Source organism: Schistocerca nitens, chromosome 3 (genome assembly GCF_023898315.1).
Source record: "Schistocerca nitens isolate TAMUIC-IGC-003100 chromosome 3, iqSchNite1.1, whole genome shotgun sequence".
Lineage (NCBI taxonomy): Eukaryota > Metazoa > Arthropoda > Insecta > Orthoptera > Acrididae > Schistocerca > Schistocerca nitens.
Window position 1 is genome coordinate 344,709,712 of NC_064616.1, and position 18,121 is coordinate 344,727,832.

General features: G+C 46.6%; 1 protein-coding gene across 1 annotated transcript in view; it reads left to right on the forward strand.

Annotated features, from left to right (window-relative positions):
• Positions 1–18,121, forward strand: part of LOC126248296 (transforming growth factor-beta-induced protein ig-h3-like) — a 414,865-nt gene that overhangs the window by 303,638 nt on the left and 93,106 nt on the right. Inside the window, exon 7 of the mRNA XM_049949161.1 lies at positions 1,525–1,693. Coding sequence (XP_049805118.1) covers positions 1,525–1,693 — 169 coding nt within the window. The remainder of the gene's footprint in view (positions 1–1,524; positions 1,694–18,121) is intronic.

Genomic DNA, 18,121 nt, shown 5'->3' on the forward strand with positions numbered 1-18,121 from the left:
GGGTGTTGGCCCTGTGTGCCTCGGTCGTATGCAGTCCTGATTGTGGCGCTCACCTGCTCGGCGCCAAACACGCATACGACCATCATTGGCACCAAGGCAGAAGCGACTCTCATCGCTGAAGACGACACGTCTCCATTCGTCCCTCCAGTCACGCCTGTCGCGACACCACTAGAGGCGGGCTGCACGATGTTGGGGCGTGAGCGGAAGACGGCCTAACGGTGTGCGGGACCGTAGCCCAGCTTCATGGAGACGGTTGCGAATGGTCCTCGCCGATACCCCAGGAGCAACAGTGTCCCTAATTTGCTGGGAAGTGGCGGTGCGGTCCCCTACGGCACTGCGTAGGATCCTACGGTCTTGGCGTGCATCCGTGCGTCGCTGCGGTCCGGTCCCAGGTCGACGGGCACGTGCACCTTCCGCCGACCACTGGCGACAACATCGATGTACTGTGAAGACCTCACGCCCCACGTGTTGAGCAATTCGGCGGTACGTCCACCCGGCCTCCCGCATGCCCACTATACGCCCTCGCTCAAAGTCCGTCAACTGCACATACGGTTCACGTCCACGCTGTCGCGGCATGCTACGAGTGTTAAAGACTGCGATGGAGCTCCGTATGCCACGGCAAACTGGCTGACACTGACGGCGGCGGTGCACAAATGCTGCGCAGCTAGCGCCATTCGACGGCCAACACCGCGGTTCCTGGTGTGTCCGCTGTGCCGTGCGTGTGATCATTGCTTGTACAGCCCTCTCGCAGTGTCCGGAGCAAGTATGGTGGGTCTGACACACCGGTGTCAATGTGTTCTTTTTTCCATTTCCAGGAGTGTATTTTTAGCATTTCCAACACAAATCTATCATTATGTATTATACGAAGCCCTTTGACGCGCATCCGTTTCCGAAACGGAACCTTTCATCTGATAGTGGAGACATGTCTCTCTGGCCGAGGCATGCTACTCTTGCTTTTTCCACTACAATCCCCATCAATGACGGGAAACTCATTTCCGAACACGCGATTGGTGCACCGGATAGTTCCTCGAAAGAGGTAGTTTGTAGTGCAGAGCCCACAAAGAACCACTTCCTATGGTGTCTCCATGTGGTACATGGAAATAACTGCTAGGAATGTTGTAGAAACATTGCTTAAATTTCGGCGAGAAAACTTGTATTCTCATACATACTTCGTTAACACATAGTGGTATCTTAATTGGCGGCACTTACAATCGTTGAGCACAATTTGGACTTGCTGATATGTGTACATTGTAATTCTCAATTGTTGACTGTATAGATCGATAAGGACGCGAGAAATGTTCACCTGCTACTCATTTCAAATAATTTCATCGAAAATCGTCAAGTGCGAGAACACAGGCAAACTATGAATTAGCATTTAGTAAAGAGATACTCATGTTTTCTTCAGTCTGGCTAAACACAAGAGTGACGCTCTCAGTCACAGTACTTGAATTTACAGAAGATAATCAGTCTCGGCCGTAACAGTGGCTTGCGGCGTAAGCTATGTGCAGCATGTGTGATCGGCAGGACGGGCGCTTCTGGCAGCTGGCGAAGGCGATGGAGCAGTCGGGGCTGGTGAACCGGCTGCGCGGCTCGCACCAGCCGTGCACCGTGCTCGCGCCCTCCGACGAGGCCTTCCAGAAGATCCCCAAGTCGCGCCTCGACCGCATCCTGCAGGACGACGCCGCCAGGGAGGGTGAGTTCTTCACTGCTTCTCACCTTTGTCGTCACGTTAAACGCTGGCAAAGCTACTGCTGTAGTCGTTAAAAAATGCTCGACGCTTCAGTCGAGGAACATTTCTGCAAACAAACATTCACACAGCAAACGAAGTTTCCTTAACACCTTAATAATGACAGTGGGCAAAAGTCTCTGCCTCATACGTTAACATTACAATGAAATGAACATCCTTAGCTGCTTACAGGCGTTGACATACGTCAACGGGAAGAGATGAAAATTTGTGCCCCGACCGGGACTCGAACCCTGTATCTCCTCCTTAGACGGCAGACGCTCTACCCATCTCCCTTTTTTTTTTTTAATTTCATTTTGTTCGCTTTTGTTCGTTGCATCTGCTCGGGGCGGACGTCGTAAGACATCCGTTTAAGTTCTTTGTTGATCGATTAACTCAGTTTTTTTGTATTACAGAGGGCAGCTAACCCTCTGACCCTCTGACCGTGCCGGCTATCTGAGCCACCGAGGACACAGAGGATAGCGCGACTGCAGGGATTTATCTCTGGCACGCCTCCCGCGAAACCCACATTCTCTACGTATTGTCCCGCACTACATTCGTAGTGCCCCCGCCCATTATACTCATTACACGCGGCGCGTTGCCGATTCCCTTAAGGGTTCGGACACTGTTTGTGCATTCGCACAGAAGAAGAAGATGGTCAAGTGGCCGGCGAGCCTTAACTATATATGTACTAAGATAGTATATGTTCTTTCGGACATCTCCCGGGTTCGAGTCCCGGTCGGGGCACACATTTTCATCTGTCCCCGTTGACGTATGTCAACGCCTGTAAGCAACTAAGGGTGTTCATTTCATTGTAATTTCATTCTGACGAGCTGCATGGTCATCGATGGCATCTGCCATGTAAGCAGGAAATCCCGGGTTCGTGTCCCGGTCGGGGCACACATTTTCATCTGTCCCCGTTGACGTATGTCAACGCCTGTAAGGAGCTAAGGGTGTTCATTTCATTTTAATTTCATACATACTTTAACAGACTAGTTTTTAAATAAACAAGCTGAACATAAAAAATTCAAAACACACACAACACACAAGGAACGATCAAAAATTTTTCGCCTGATGGCGTTGCTGCAACGTATATGCCACTTAGTGAGACTCTGAGCCGGCCCTTGTAGCCGAGAGGTTCTAGGCGCTTCAGTCCGGAACCGCGCTGCTGCTACGGTCGCAGGTTCGAATCCTGCCTCGGGCATGGATGTGTGTGATGTCAAAAAATGGCTCTGAGCACTTTAGGACTTAACATCTAAGGTCATCAGTCCCCTAGAACTTACAACTACGTAAACCTAACTAACCTAAGGACATCACACACATCAATGCCCGAGGCAAGATTCAAACCTGCGACCGTATCAGTCGCTCGGTTCCCGACTGAAGCGCCTAGAACCGCTCGGCCACACCCGGCAGCTGTATGATGTCCGTAGGTTAGTTAGATTTAAGTAGTTCTAAATCTAGGGGACTGATGACCTCAGATGTTAAGTCCCATAGTGCTTAGAGCCATTTGAACCATTTTTGAGACTCTGATGCGGGCATATAAATACCGACATGTAGGCAATTGATTGTCGTAGCATTTGTGTCTTTCCGACGTGTGTGCGATAAATGCGGGAACGTGAATTACGGCGACGTTATTATCAAATGCGTCCAAAAAGTACTAACGTGCTTTTATTCTTGTATTGGCTGCCGAAAGACAAATACAGGTAGACACCCACCGGAAAATGAAGAATATATATGAGTCATCATGTCCCACGTAAACAAACATAGTGGAATAGTGCCCCAAGTTCCGTGCGACATGGGGTGCTGCTACTTCATGATAACGTACGTCCCCACATCGCAAGCGTCGTAACACAGAAGTTTCACAACTCAAGTGGGATACACTCTAGCACCCGCCCTGTGGTCCTGATATTGCCCCACGCCCTTAAAAAGGACCTTGAAGTTTAACACCACGTGTGCGCATCTTCTGTACATTACTTCTAGTAAAGAAATATTCGTGTCACCCGACAAAACAGCATTAGTCCAGCACTTAAGTTGTTTTGCTTGTCAGGTATGCAGCTTTTTTCTCCATTATTGAAATACCTGTGTTTCATCTAGTGCTAAAGAAATCTGTTTCGTTTTGTGAGGGATGTCCAGGCCAGAATAAGAACACCCTTATCAGGCTTTTAATGGTTGTAAGTGCTCAGAGGCATTGCTTGAACATCATATTTATTTTCCCTGTCAGAGGACACTCCTTTCTGCAGATAGTGGCTTTGCAGTAATGAAAAGAAGACTGATACTGTGGACAGACTCTATACACTGAAGGACGTGTATGAACACGTAGCTCTAGTGGTAACGGAAACTTTACATTTACTATCATTGAAAGTGAAGATGTTTATAATTACAATAACTAGTGGCCACATTATTACAAAAAAAGGTCAGTTCCATAGACTTCTGCTAAGGGCGTTCCTAGGGAGAAAAAGGAGTGTACTGTTCCAACTTTTAAGGAAATCTGATTATCTGCTGAACAGATCGGAATAGTTGTGACAAAGCAGTTCATAGCTGGAATAATTCAACATTCTTTCACCCTCAGGCCAACATATCCACGTAGCCCAGAACTATTAACCAGACATGTTTATCCAAATGATACGTGTCCACTGAATGAAAAAAAATTAAAGATATTCGCAAAATGCTCAATTACATTCCCGACAATGTTGAATCCAAAGGATATTATGAAAAAATTGCAGCTTAGAGAACAAAGACAAATGAGTAAAACTGCAATTCCATTATGGAAAGTTTCTTCTTTATGTTTATGCCCTTTGATGATTTACTGTTCTCTGTACTGTAAATGTATTTTTCAATAAACAAAAGAAAAGATTTGTTTTTCTAGAAACAAAATTTGAACATGAAGAAGGTATAATGCTATGTTTCTTTAATGACAGTTGTTTTGTATCACATTGTACAATAAGTTAGTGCACTATTCACTTCAGGAAGATAATAAACTGGCTTTTGTTGTTTTTCAAAATTTACCTCTAAGGACTTAAGGTCGTTTTGCAAATTCATGTATATTCACAAACTGGCTTTAAACTTTAAAAAAATACAATTCACAGAGTTCTGTACTATCAAAAATATCTCACCTTATATTAAACTAGAATACCAAGAAGAAATAATAGGGTAGAAAGTACTAAGTTCTTAGCTGTGCATATTGATGAAAACTTAAAATGGAAAAACCATATAGTAGACCTGCTAAAGCGTTCAGGTTCGGCTACTTTTGTCATAAGGACAACTGTCAACTTTGAGCCTAAAGAAGTCAGTAAGTTAATATACACTCTTGGAAATGGAAAAAAGAACACATTGACACCGGTGTGTCAGACCCACCATACTTGCTCCAGACACTGCGAGAGGGCTGTACAAGCAATGATTACACGCACGGCACAGCGGACACACCAGGAACCGCGGTGTTGGCCGTCGAATGGCGCTAGCTGCGCAGCATTTGTGCACCGCCGCCGTCAGTGTCAGCCAGTTTGCCGTGGCATACGGAGCTCCATCGCAGTCTTTAACACTGGTAGCAAGCCGCGACAGCGTGGACGTGAACCGTATGTGCAGTTGACGGACTTTGAGCGAGGGCGTATAGTGCGCATGCGGGAGGCCGGGTGGACGTACCGCCGAATTGCTCAACACGTGGGGCGTGAGGTCTCCACAGTACATCGATGTTGTCGCCAGTGGTCGGCGGAAGGTGCACGTGCCCGTCGACCTGGGACCGGACCGCAGCGACGCACGGATGCACGCCAAGACCGTAGGATCCTACGCAGTGCCGTAGGGGACCGCACCGCCACTTCCCAGCAAATTAAGGACACTGTTGCTCCTGGGGTATCGGCGAGGACCATTCGCAACCGTCTCCATGAAGCTGGGCTACGGTCCCGCACACCGTTAGGCCGTCTTCCGCTCACGCCCCAACATCGTGCAGCCCGCCTCCAGTGGTGTCGCGACAGGCGTGAATGGAGGGACGAATGGAGACGTGTCGTCTTCAGCGATGAGAGTCGCTTCTGCCTTGGTGCCAATGATGGTCGTATGCGTGTTTGGCGCCGTGCAGGTGAGCGCCACAATCAGGACTGCATACGACCGAGGCACACAGGGCCAACACCCGGCATCATGGTGTGGGGAGCGATCTCCTACACTGGCCGTACACCACTGGTGATCGTCGAGGGGCACTGAATAGTGCACGGTACATCCAAACCGTCATCGAACCCATCGTTCTACCATTCCTAGACTGGCAAGGGAACTTGCTGTTCCAACAGGACAATGCACGTCCGCATGTATCCCGTGCCACCCAACGTGCTCTAGAAGGTGTAAGTCAACTACCCTGGCCAGCAAGATCTCCGGATCTGTCCCCCATTGAGCATGTTTGGGACTGGATGAAGCGTCGTCTCACGCGGTCTGCACGTCCAGCACGAACGTTGGTCCAACTGAGGCGCCAGGTGGAAATGGCGTGGCAAGCCGTTCCACAGGACTACATCCAGCATCTCTACGATCGTCTCCATGGGAGAATAGCAGCCTGCATTGCTGCGAAAGGTGGATATACACTGTACTAGTGCCGACATTGTGCATGCTCTGTTGCCTGTGTCTATGTGCCTGTGGTTCTGTCAGTGTGATCATGTGATGTATCTGACCCCAGGAATGTGTCAATAAAGTTTCCCCTTCCTGGGACAATGAATTCACGGTGTTCTTATTTCAATTTCCAGGAGTGTATTTTGTACACTTTCATTCCCTGTTGTCTTATTGAATAATATCCTGAAGTGATTCCTCACTTACATTGAAAGTATTCATTGTTCAAAGAACGTAATTACCCATTAATTGCTCTAACTCTGGCACAGAACGCCGTGAAATATATAGCTATAAAACTCTTTGATGATCTACCAACTGGAATAAAACGTCTGACAGACAGCAAGAGTGTTTTAACAACTCCTTCTATACCACAGACCAATTCCTGAATGGTAATGAATAATCATTAGTACAGGAAAATCCGTAACTAGCCAGAATGTACCCATACAAGTATTATTTTTTTAAGATACCTGTTCAATTGGCATGCTCCGCATTAAAACGTTTATTGTGAATCTGGTAAGGCTGACACGCATTAACTAACTAAATAACTCATCGACTATAATTCAATACGAACATTTGACAAGAATACCAGAACCAATTCATAAATATCGTTATTCACTGTTGCTACGAGTATTGCCACGTGGGACGGAAACGTGCCAATACCCCGTGTCATTCATTTGACAAGCCTTTCTTGCTGTTGTTTTTTTAGATAGGTTAGCATTACGTTGGACAAGTGGACGAACATCAGCTCTGATTTCCATGTCGTTATTACTCTCCGACTTGTGAAAATCCACTCAGCTATCAATGATTACGTTTGCCGTTAAACTAATCATATACACTTCTGGAAATTGAAATAAGAACACCGTGAATTCATTGTCCCAGGAAGGGGAAACTTTATTGACACATTCCTGGGGTCAGATACATCACATGATCACACTGACAGAACCACAGGCACATAGACACAGGCAACAGAGCATGCACAATGTCGGCACTAGTACAGTGTATATCCACCTTTCGCAGCAATGCAGGCTGCTATTCCCCCATGGAGACGATCGTAGAGATGCTGGATGTAGTCCTGTGGAACGGCTTGCCATGCCATTTCCACCTGGCGCCTCAGTTGGACCAGCGTTCGTGCTGGACGTGCAGACCGCGTGAGACAACGCTTCATCCAGTCCCAAACATGCTCAATGGGGGACAGATCCGGAGATCTTGCTGGCCAGGGTAGTTGACTTACACCTTCTAGAGCACGTTGGGTGGCACGGGATACATGCGGACGTGCATTGTCCTGTTGGAACAGCAAGTTCCCTTGCCGGTCTAGGAATGGTAGAACGATGGGTTCGATGACGGTTTGGATGTACCGTGCACTATTCAGTGTCCCCTCGACGATCACCAGTGGTGTACGGCCAGTGTAGGAGATCGCTCCCCACACCATGATGCCGGGTGTTGGCCCTGTGTGCCTCGGTCGTATGCAGTCCTGATTGTGGCGCTCACCTGCACGGCGCCAAACACGCATACGACCATCATTGGCACCAAGGCAGAAGCGACTCTCATCGCTGAAGACGACACGTCTCCATTCGTCCCTCCATTCACGCCTGTCGCGACACCACTGGAGGTGGGCTGCACGATGTTGGGGCGTGAGCGGAAGACGGCCTAACGGTGTGCGGGACCGTAGCCCAGCTTCATGGAGACGGTTGCGAATGGTTCTCGCCGATACCCCAGGAGCAACAGTGTCCCTAATTTGCTGGGAAGTGGCGGTGCGGTCCCCTACGGCACTGCGTAGGATCCTACGGTCTTGGCGTGCATCCGTGCGTCGCTGCGGTCCGGTCCCAGGTCGACGGGCACGTGCACCTTCCGCCGACCACTGGCGACAACATCGATGTACTGTGGAGACCTCACGCCCCACGTGTTGAGCAATTCGGCGGTACGTCCACCCGGCCTCCCGCATGCGCACTATACGCCCTCGCTCAAAGTCCGTCAACTGCACATACGGTTCACGTCCACGCTGTCGCGGCATGCTACGAGTGTTAAAGACTGCGATGGAGCTCTGTATGCCACGGCAAACTGGCTGACACTGACGGCGGCGGTGCACAAATGCTGCGCAGCTAGCGCCATTCGACGGCCAACACCGCGGTTCCTGGTGTGTCCGCTGTGCCGTGCGTGTGATCATTGCTTGTACAGCCCTCTCGCAGTGTCCGGAGCAAGTATGGTGGGTCTGACACACCGGTGTCAATGTGTTCTTTTTTCCATTTCCAGGAGTGTAGTTGGTTCCCACCCCATATCTGAGACGTTATGTTCGAAATTATTTCTTAGCACGGCATGAATTCATTTCAGATTCTCGTTTGTCTTCAGCACCTTAAGTCTCTTTTAACACAGCATGAACTCTTCATCTAGACTCGACACTCGTTAAACTTGTTGCTTTGATGTTTTACTCATATCAGTTTCCAATAACCACTGTCATTGCCTACAACTGTTCCTGAAGTGATAAGTTCTATTCGGCTCGTGTTAAAATAGAGAAACACAAACTGAACTAATTCGAGATAAGACTGACTTACTCAGATTGTTCACTGGCGAAGCTGTTGTCTGTAGGAAATTATAATCGGTGCTTGACTTTAAAGAAGACGCAAAATGGCTCGGACAGTGTTTCCATCAGCTGGACTGTTAGGAGCTTTCCTTAAAATATGAATGAATGTAACAAGAAAAAATAAACTAGAAAATCCGACAGTTTCCGGTTACAGGATTAGTGGTAAAATGAGGAAGCATGCCACATCGTTTATAAAGCTGTGGGTACTATTACAAGTCAATATAAAATGGAAAGGTTTCAAGAAATTAGTTTTTGAGTTGACGAATAGTAGACTTGGATAATAGTGGACGGAGCAAGGGTAAAGGCAATGCTTCCTGTAAAGAAAACGCATAGAAGGTCATAGCATTGAAGAGTATCTCTCCAATGTTTGGAGCCTTCAATGAAGCAGGAGTAACAGTTGAAATCTACGACATTCAGAGACACAGTGCTAAGATTTCAACATCTTAGCATATCTGAAGTGTTTCAGAGAGGTGTAGGAAACTTGAGTGCGAATCGTTAGATGATAGCAGTCGTTGTTCACGTGAAATCCTGTTGTGTAAGCTGAGACAATTGGTATTGGAAATAGACAGCTTTACAGGTCTACTGTCTCTTTGATATACTTCGCATGACAATCAGAGAGTACATCACGCGCAGATGCATGTAGATAGTCATTTTTTTCGTATTTCATATGCAAACGAAACAGCAGTGGGAATGGCTAACAATGCCACGAAGTAGCCTCCGCCTAACACTGTAAGAAAGCTTGTGAATTATACGTGTCGACTTAGTTATATAAGATAAATATGTACGGCCATGAAAAAATCGATGTCACATGTACCATAATTAGTAAGCGAAACGTTGCAGAACCTAAATCTCGACGGGCAGACAGAGATTTGAGCCAAATGAAACTAGTGATTGAGAATTATTCAAACCCGTCTGTGAACGAAGATACGATGAAAGAATATTACAATGAAGAGAAGCAGTCATAGAATTAGCATCACATTATAGTTTCGAATTTTCGTTGTGTTATTAGTATTCAACGGTCAACATGGTTCAAATGGCTCTTAGCCCTATGGGACTTAACATCTGAGGTCATCAGTCCCCTACACCTAGAGCTACTTAAGCCTAACTAACCTAAGAAAATCACACACATCCATGCCCGAGGCAGGATTCGAACCTGTGACCGTAGCAACAGCGCGGTTCCGGACAGAAGCGCCTGGAACAGCTCAGCCACAGCGGCCGGCGGCTGTATGCGATGTGTATGTTGACTGGGAAAAACTTTTTCAAATCACTCAGTGCTTGTTGTCAACAGTAATGTCAGCCTTACTCTTCGCCATAAATGTTGCTTTCGGTACTGTGCGGTTCTGTCTCGGGTTTGTTCGTCTAGCAGCGTTAGTTGTACACAACGGTATGGGTAGATCTGCTGGTGAAGAATTGGCCGATATGCTCTGCAAGAGCGGCAGAACGACGCTATGCTGAGCTGTTCCCGCAGCAATAGCAACTACATCTCAATACTTTTGCATCTGAAAGTTATTACACTACCCTGTGTGTTGTGTTGTGCGTTTTGGTGATGGCATATTGCAGTCTTTTTGGATGTTGTGAACGTGTTTTCACTGAAACAAAAGCAATGTGGGAAACGAACCCGATAAATTGTAATTACATTATTATTACTCTGCAACGAGCAGTCGGCAACCATGTGTCCTTTATACTAAAATACAAAGCATCCCTGAAAAATCTTAGTAGAATTGTCGGTAGACTTTGTGTGTGTGTGTGTGTGTGTGTGATAGAGAGAGAGAGAGAGAGAGAGAGAGAGATTCAGAGATATAAATATTTCGTATCTTGGTCTAGGAAGAAATTATGTACGACAAAATATTTAAAACTATTTTTTCCATGTGTTCGTATTTAATACGTACCACAAGGAATTTCATGTTTCTCTCTATAATAAAATTCTTCGCTCTGAGAGGAGGTTCTCGATTGTGTATTGTCCTTTTGAAGGTGACGTATGCCGAAGTTGATTTACATAACTGGCCATTAAAATTGCTACACCAAGAAGATGCAGATGATAAATGGCTGTTCATTGGACAAATATATTATACTAGAACTTAAAATTTGATTACATTTTCACGCAGTTTGGGTGCGACCATTGACCAGGCGTTTTCAATTGGTGAGAGATCTGGAGAATGTGCTGGCCAGGGCAGCAGTTGAACATTTTCTGTATCCAGAAAGGCCCGTACAGGACCTGCAACATGCGGTCGTGCATTATCCTGCTAAAATGTAGGGTTTCGCAGGGATCGAATGAAGGGTAGAGCCACGGGTCGTAACACATCTGAAATGTAACGTCCACTGTTCAAACTGCCGTCAATGCGAACACGAGGTGACAGAGACGTGTAACCAATGGCACCCCATACCATCACGCCGGGTGATACGCCAGTATGGCGATGACGAATACACGCTTCCAATGTGCGTTCACCGCGATGTCGCCAAACACGGGTGCGACCATCATGATGCTGTAAACAGAACCTGGATTCATCCGTAAACATGACGTTTTGCCATTCGTGCACCCAGGTTCGTCGTTGAGTACACCATCTCAGGCGCTCATGTCTGTGATGCAGCGTCAAGGGTAACCGCAGCCATGGTCTCCGAGCTGATAGTCCATGCTGCTGCAAACGTCGTCGAACTGTTCCTGCAGATGGTTGTCTTGCAAACGTTCCCATCTGTTGACTCAGGGATCGAGAGACAGCTGCACGATCCATTACAGCCATGGGGATAAGATGCCTGTCATCTCGACTGCTAGTGATACGAGGCCGTTGGGACCCAGCACGGCGTTCCGCATTACCCTCCTGAACCCACCGATTCCATATTCTGCTAAGTTATTGGATCTCGACCAACGCGAGCAGCAATGTCGCGATACGATAAACCGCAATCGCGATAGGCTACAATCCGACCTTTATCAAAGTCGGAAACGTGATGGTAAGCATTTTATGAAACGTCCCCTTAGAAAATTTATACATGACTGTGTTTAAACTGACACACAGTATTTTTAGCTCAACGCAATCTGACTTTCAAAAATCCCTACAAAAGAATGGCCCTGACTAACATTAACCTATACCTTTCACAAATCACTTAACTCACAAAAATCTTCGTTACTCGAACTACTGCAATACAGCGAGCGCCACTACTGCCAGCTAAATAAAAGATTCAAACTACGGAAGGCACTAACTACTGATAGGCTTAGTTAGCAAATGAAAGATTTTAATAGAGAACAAACAATGTATTTACCTTAATAGTGTTGAAAACTCATAATATACATAGCAGTTCATGACATCCAGTCTTACAAATTTCAAAACTCCGCCATTTCTCTCCCCACATCCACCACTGCTGGCGGCTCACCTCCAAGTGCGCCACGCTACGCGCTGTTAACATCCAGCTGCCCAACACTACAATGGCAGACAACAATGCAAACTAGCCACAGACTGCACACAGCACAGCCAGTGATTTTCATACAGAGCGCTACAAGTCGTTACCAATATAAAAACCTAAACAGCCTACTTACAATTTCTCCTCCTCACACGAGGCATCACAACAACGTTTCACCAGGCAAGGCCGGTCAACTGCTGTTTGTGTATGAGAAATCGGTTGGAAACTTTCCTCACGTCAGCACGTTGTAGGTGTCGCCACCAGCGCCAACCTTGTGTGAATGCTCTGAAAAGCTAATCATTTGCATATCACAGCATCTTCGTCCTGTCGGTTAAATTTCGCGTCTGTAGCACGTCATCTTCGTGGTGTAGCAAATTTAATGGCCAGTAGTAAATTAATGGTTCTCGTAAAATATCTTATGTCGTTCCTTTACAAATTCGTAAATGATTTTTCGGTCTTCAATGGCTTTTAGTAATGAAGAAATAGCTGACAATGTTAATTGACGAATAATGCATAAAAATTAGCAGAAATGATCTAGAACTACTGTTCGGAAGCTAAAAAGCCGCGTTGTTTCATTTGGAAAAAAAAAAAGCAAATTTGATGCCTTCATCTCGATGTGTAATAAGGTTGCGATAAAATGCTGTTTGTTGTTTTACGAAGGCATAGTAACTATTGGTGAAAGTAAAAACAGATTATCAATATCTTTAGCGCATCAAAAAGTATTTAAAGAGAAATGGATTCCTCATCCTGTATATAGGATTCAACTAAGTGGTGCTAGCCAGAAACCATGGAGGAAAGCTGTTCGAAATTCTCTCTCCTAGTATCTAACCGAAGCTACTCCGAGGCTCCGAGTGAAATGACGCATAAGTTCCTCCACCGTTCCGTGAACAGTATTTCAAATGGCTCCACGTGTTGGATGCAGAAAGCGGAATGTATCAAAACCGGTATCAGCATTAAGGAAAAACAGACCAGCAATACAGCTCTAGGAGACAGGGAAAGATGGATGATAGCCTAGGAAAGCACCGTGTGCAGGTATTAATAATGGAGTGGACGACTGCATAATACACTGGTATACGTCGAATACATCGGTCGCTTTTTATAGCGTCTTCTGCTTCTCAAACTGGCCACTCTGCGACAACAAATCGCTGTAGAGAAACAGTATCATACTTTTTACTAACTAAATTCAATTTGAATAATAAGCCGGTATGATGTTTTCTGGAAATTAAAAACTAATTTAAGTAAATTTAAATTAAAAAAATAATAAGATTTTAACGGCAGCATCCGATAGTAAATCATCATAACTATCTGTAGATATATAATTTTGTTGGGTTTAAATGGTTTATTAGAGGTAACAATAATTTTTAATAGTTTAATAGTTTTTGATTGTCCTGAGACCGAAAACCGCATAAAAAGCAACAATGAAATCGATTTATAACTGTCGCGGGTCTGATACAAAACATTTTCAATATGCTGCCCTTCGTTTTCTGCCACCAGTTGAAATCGTAATTACAGTGATAAATATGTGGCTGGTTTCCTAGGACGATTCTGCCTGGCTTTGATATTTGGGAAGATTCAGTATGGGCGTGTGTTTGTGCCATACAATTATTCTTGCCCATGTAAGTTGTCAGGTTGACTGTTTGTGCTGCCATTCTATACACTTCCCGTCCTTAATTGGTTGAGAGAACATCGATTGTTCCACAACAGATCGGAGTGTCTCAGAAGTCACGTTCGCCGGCCGCTGTGGTCGAGCGGTTCTAGGCACTCTAGTCCGGAACTACGCCGCTGCTACGGTCGCAGGTTCGAATACTGCCTCGTGCATGGATGTGTGTGATGTCCTTAAGTTAGTTAGGCTTAAGTAGTTCTAAGTCTAGGGGACTGATGACTTCAGATGTTAAGTCCCATAGTGCTTAGAGCTATTTGAACCAAGTCACGTTCAGAATGCACTGCGCAATGCAGTCCTACAGTTCAGCTATGTTTCTAACAGGAGTACTGAACGTAACATTTTTCTGATAAGCTGACAGCCAGAAGTCACACGGATTACGATCAGCTAATCAGCACGGCCAGACTGTAGACCAGTGGTTCCAACATGAGGGCTAAAAAGTAATTTTCTGAAGGGTAAAACCAAAGCGTTCGATTGTGTTTCGGTGACGAAACTAAGTTATTTTTAAAAGATTGTTACTGTTATTGCTATTTCGTAAGACTACAATAATGATTACATTAGTTAGAAATACACTCCTGGAAATTGAAATAAGAACACCGTGAATTCATTGTCCCAGGAAGGGGAAACTTTATTGACACATTCCTGGGGTCAGATACATCACATGATCACACTGACAGAACCACAGGCACATAGACACAGGCAACAGAGCATGCACAATGTCGGCACTAGTACAGTGTATATCCACCTTTCGCAGCAATGCAGGCTGCTATTCTCCCATGGAAACGATCGTAGAGATGCTGGATGTAGTCCTGTGGAACGGCTTGCCATGCCATTTCCACCTGGCGCCTCAGTTGGACCAGCGTTCGTGCTGGACGTGCAGACCGCGTGAGACGACGCTTCATCCGGTCCCAAACATGCTCAATGGGGGACAGATCCGGAGATCTTGCTGGCCAGGGTAGTTGACTTACACCTTCTAGAGCACGTTGGGTGGCACGGGATACATGCGGACGTGCATTGTCCTGTTGGAACAGCAAGTTCCCTTGCCGGTCTAGGAATGGTAGAACGATGGGTTCGATGACGGTTTGGATGTACCGTGCACTATTCAGTGTCCCCTCGACGATCACCAGTGGTGTACGGCCAGTGTAGGAGATCGCTCCCCACACCATGATGCCGGGTGTTGGCCCTGTGTGCCTCGGTCGTATGCAGTCCTGATTGTGGCGCTCACCTGCACGGCGCCAAACACGCATACGACCATCATTGGCACCAAGGCAGAAGCGACTCTCATCGCTGAAGACGACACGTCTCCATTCGTCCCTCCATTCACGCCTGTCGCGACACCACTGGAGGTGGGCTGCACGATGTTGGGGCGTGAGCGGAAGACGGCCTAACGGTGTGCGGGACCGTAGCCCAGCTTCATGGAGACGGTTGCGAATGGTCCTCGCCGATACCCCAGGAGCAACAGTGTCCTTAATTTGCTGGGAAGTGGCGGTGCGGTCCCCTACGGCACTGCGTAGGATCCTACGGTCTTGGCGTGCATCCGTGCGTCGCTGCGGTCCGGTCCCAGGTCGACGGGCACGTGCACCTTCCGCCGACCACTGGCGACAACATCGATGTACTGTGGAGACCTCACGCCGCACGTGTTGAGCAATTCGGCGGTACGTCCACCCGGCCTCCCGCATGCCCACTATACGCCCTCGCTCAAAGTCCGTCAACTGCACATACGGTTCACGTCCACGCTGTCGCGGCATGCTACCAGTGTTAAAGACTGCGATGGAGCTCCGTATGCCACGGCAAACTGGGTGACACTGACGGCGGCGGTGCACAAATGCTGCGCAGCTAGCGCCATTCGACGGCCAACACCGCGGTTCCTGGTGTGTCCGCTGTGCCGTGCGTGTGATCATTGCTTGTACAGCCCTCTCGCAGTGTCCGGAGCAAGTATGGTGGGTCTGACACACCGGTGTCAATGTGTTCTTTTTTCCATTTCCAGGAGTGTAATTATATATTTTAAATACTATAATTATCGTGCGAAACAATATGGTGGAAGTCACAGATTATGAAACGAATGTGTGAACATCATCTTCTTCACATAGTCAACGCTGTACACACACGCTTTGTTCTTTGTATCACGTACATAGGATAGTAAACTGGAGACACATACATCACATATGTTTAAATATCTCATGAAAATTCCTTCTCAGAGATGCAGATAGTTCTCACAATGGACCAGAAATTGCTTCATTATTCACTTCGCAACAAATAAACAAACTAATTCACAGCAGAACTAACCAGTAATTATGTAATGGCTACTACACTGCTGTAGAATCTAAATGTAATGATAATAATAATTACTATTAGTGGCGGTGGTCAGACACAAAACGTCGGCAGCCTGAAGTCTTCTAGTATCTACCATCTGCCAACACAGAAGTAAAAAGCCTAATTAATCCAGAAATTATGTAATTTACAAACAATAAGTATAGTACACACACTTTCTGAGAAGGAGTTGTAGGTAGCACTCGCGATGCACTGAGAATTCCTCCATCATTCTATGAAAAAATATTGTTAGAAACAAACAGTACCATCTGGTCCAAATGGCTCTGAGCATTATGGGACTTAACATCTGAGGTCATCAATCCCCTAGACTTAGACCTACTTAAACCTAACTAACCTAAGGACATCACACACGTCCATGCCCGAGGCAGGATTCGACACCTGCGGCCGCAGCAGCAGCGCGGTTCCGGACTGAAGCGCCTAGAACCGCTCGGCGACAACGGCCGGCATTACCATCTGTCGCCGGCTGTTGTGGCCGTGCGGTTCTAGGCACTTCAGTCGGGAACCGTGTGACCGCTACGGTCGTAGGTTCGAATCCTGCCTCGGGCATGGATGTGTGTGATGTCCTTAGGTTAGTTAGGTTTAAGTAGTTCTAAGTTCTAGGGGACTGATGACCATAGATGTTAAGTCCCATAGTGCTCAGAGCCATTTGAACCAAGTACCATCTGTCTCATTGACTTATTAGTTCTTAGTTTAATAAAACGCCTACAAAACAAAATACCATTATCTTTCGTCATTTTAAAATCTGAAGTTTTCATATAAAATTCTTTTCATTCTGAAGTTCAGTGGGTGCTAATATTCATGGTAGTGAGGTAGCTACGTAATACCTCATTCCACTCAGTGGTAATGGTCTTGTAAAGGTTGGGAACCACTGCTGTAGGGAAATGACGGCTGATAACTGTAGCATTTCTAAAAGTGCCACTGCAGCAGCAGCTTCACTGGCTGTGCCATGTTCGGAGGAGTCTCATCTTGCAGTAGAATAATCCTACTCACACATCCACGCTGTTGAAGGTTCGGAACGGCGTTGGTGCGCTAAAGACGCTCATCGCGTTTATCAGTGACGGTGCAGCTAACGGCACCCCCAGGAGCAATCTTCTCGAGACATTGTGGTCCTGCGATAAACGACATCGTCAAACTGCACCACATATGTAGTACTTACCTTTGCAGAATGTAGCGGTACCTGTTGATGTGCGAACGGATTTTCCGTTGTCCGTCCTCTGCAAATCTGTGTATTGACGTGTTCTTGAGACTGGAAATGGGCTTCTTCTGTCTACAGAATGTTCCATTGCCATTCATTGTCCACTTCCATGCGATTAAACGTTTGTTTTACTGGGAGGTCAGCATGAAGCAACCGATGGCCATGGGTAATTTTAGAAAGAGATTTTCACTCTGCAGCGGAGTGTGCGCTGATATGAAACTTCTTGGCAGATTAAAACTGTGTGCCGGACCGAGACTCGAATTCGGGACCTTTGCCGTTAGTGGGCAAGTGTTTTGCCGTCTTTTTTTTTTATTCATTTTGTTCGGTATTGTTCGTTGCGTATGGTCTGGGCGGACGTCATAATACATACTCACAATACATACGTTCAAGTTGACCGTTGATTCCTTTGCTCAGTTTTTTTATTACAGAGGGCGAGCGGCCCTCTGACCGAACACGCTGAGTTACCGTGATCTACCGTCTGAGCTGCCCAAGCACGACTCACGCCCCGTACTCACAGCTTTACATCTGCCAGTACTTCGTCCCCTATCTTCCGAACTTCCTTGGTAGGTAGGAGCGAGGTACTGGCAGAAGTACAGCTGTGAGGACGGGGCTTGAGTCGTGCTTGGGTAGCTCAGACGTTAGAGCACTTGCCCACGAAAG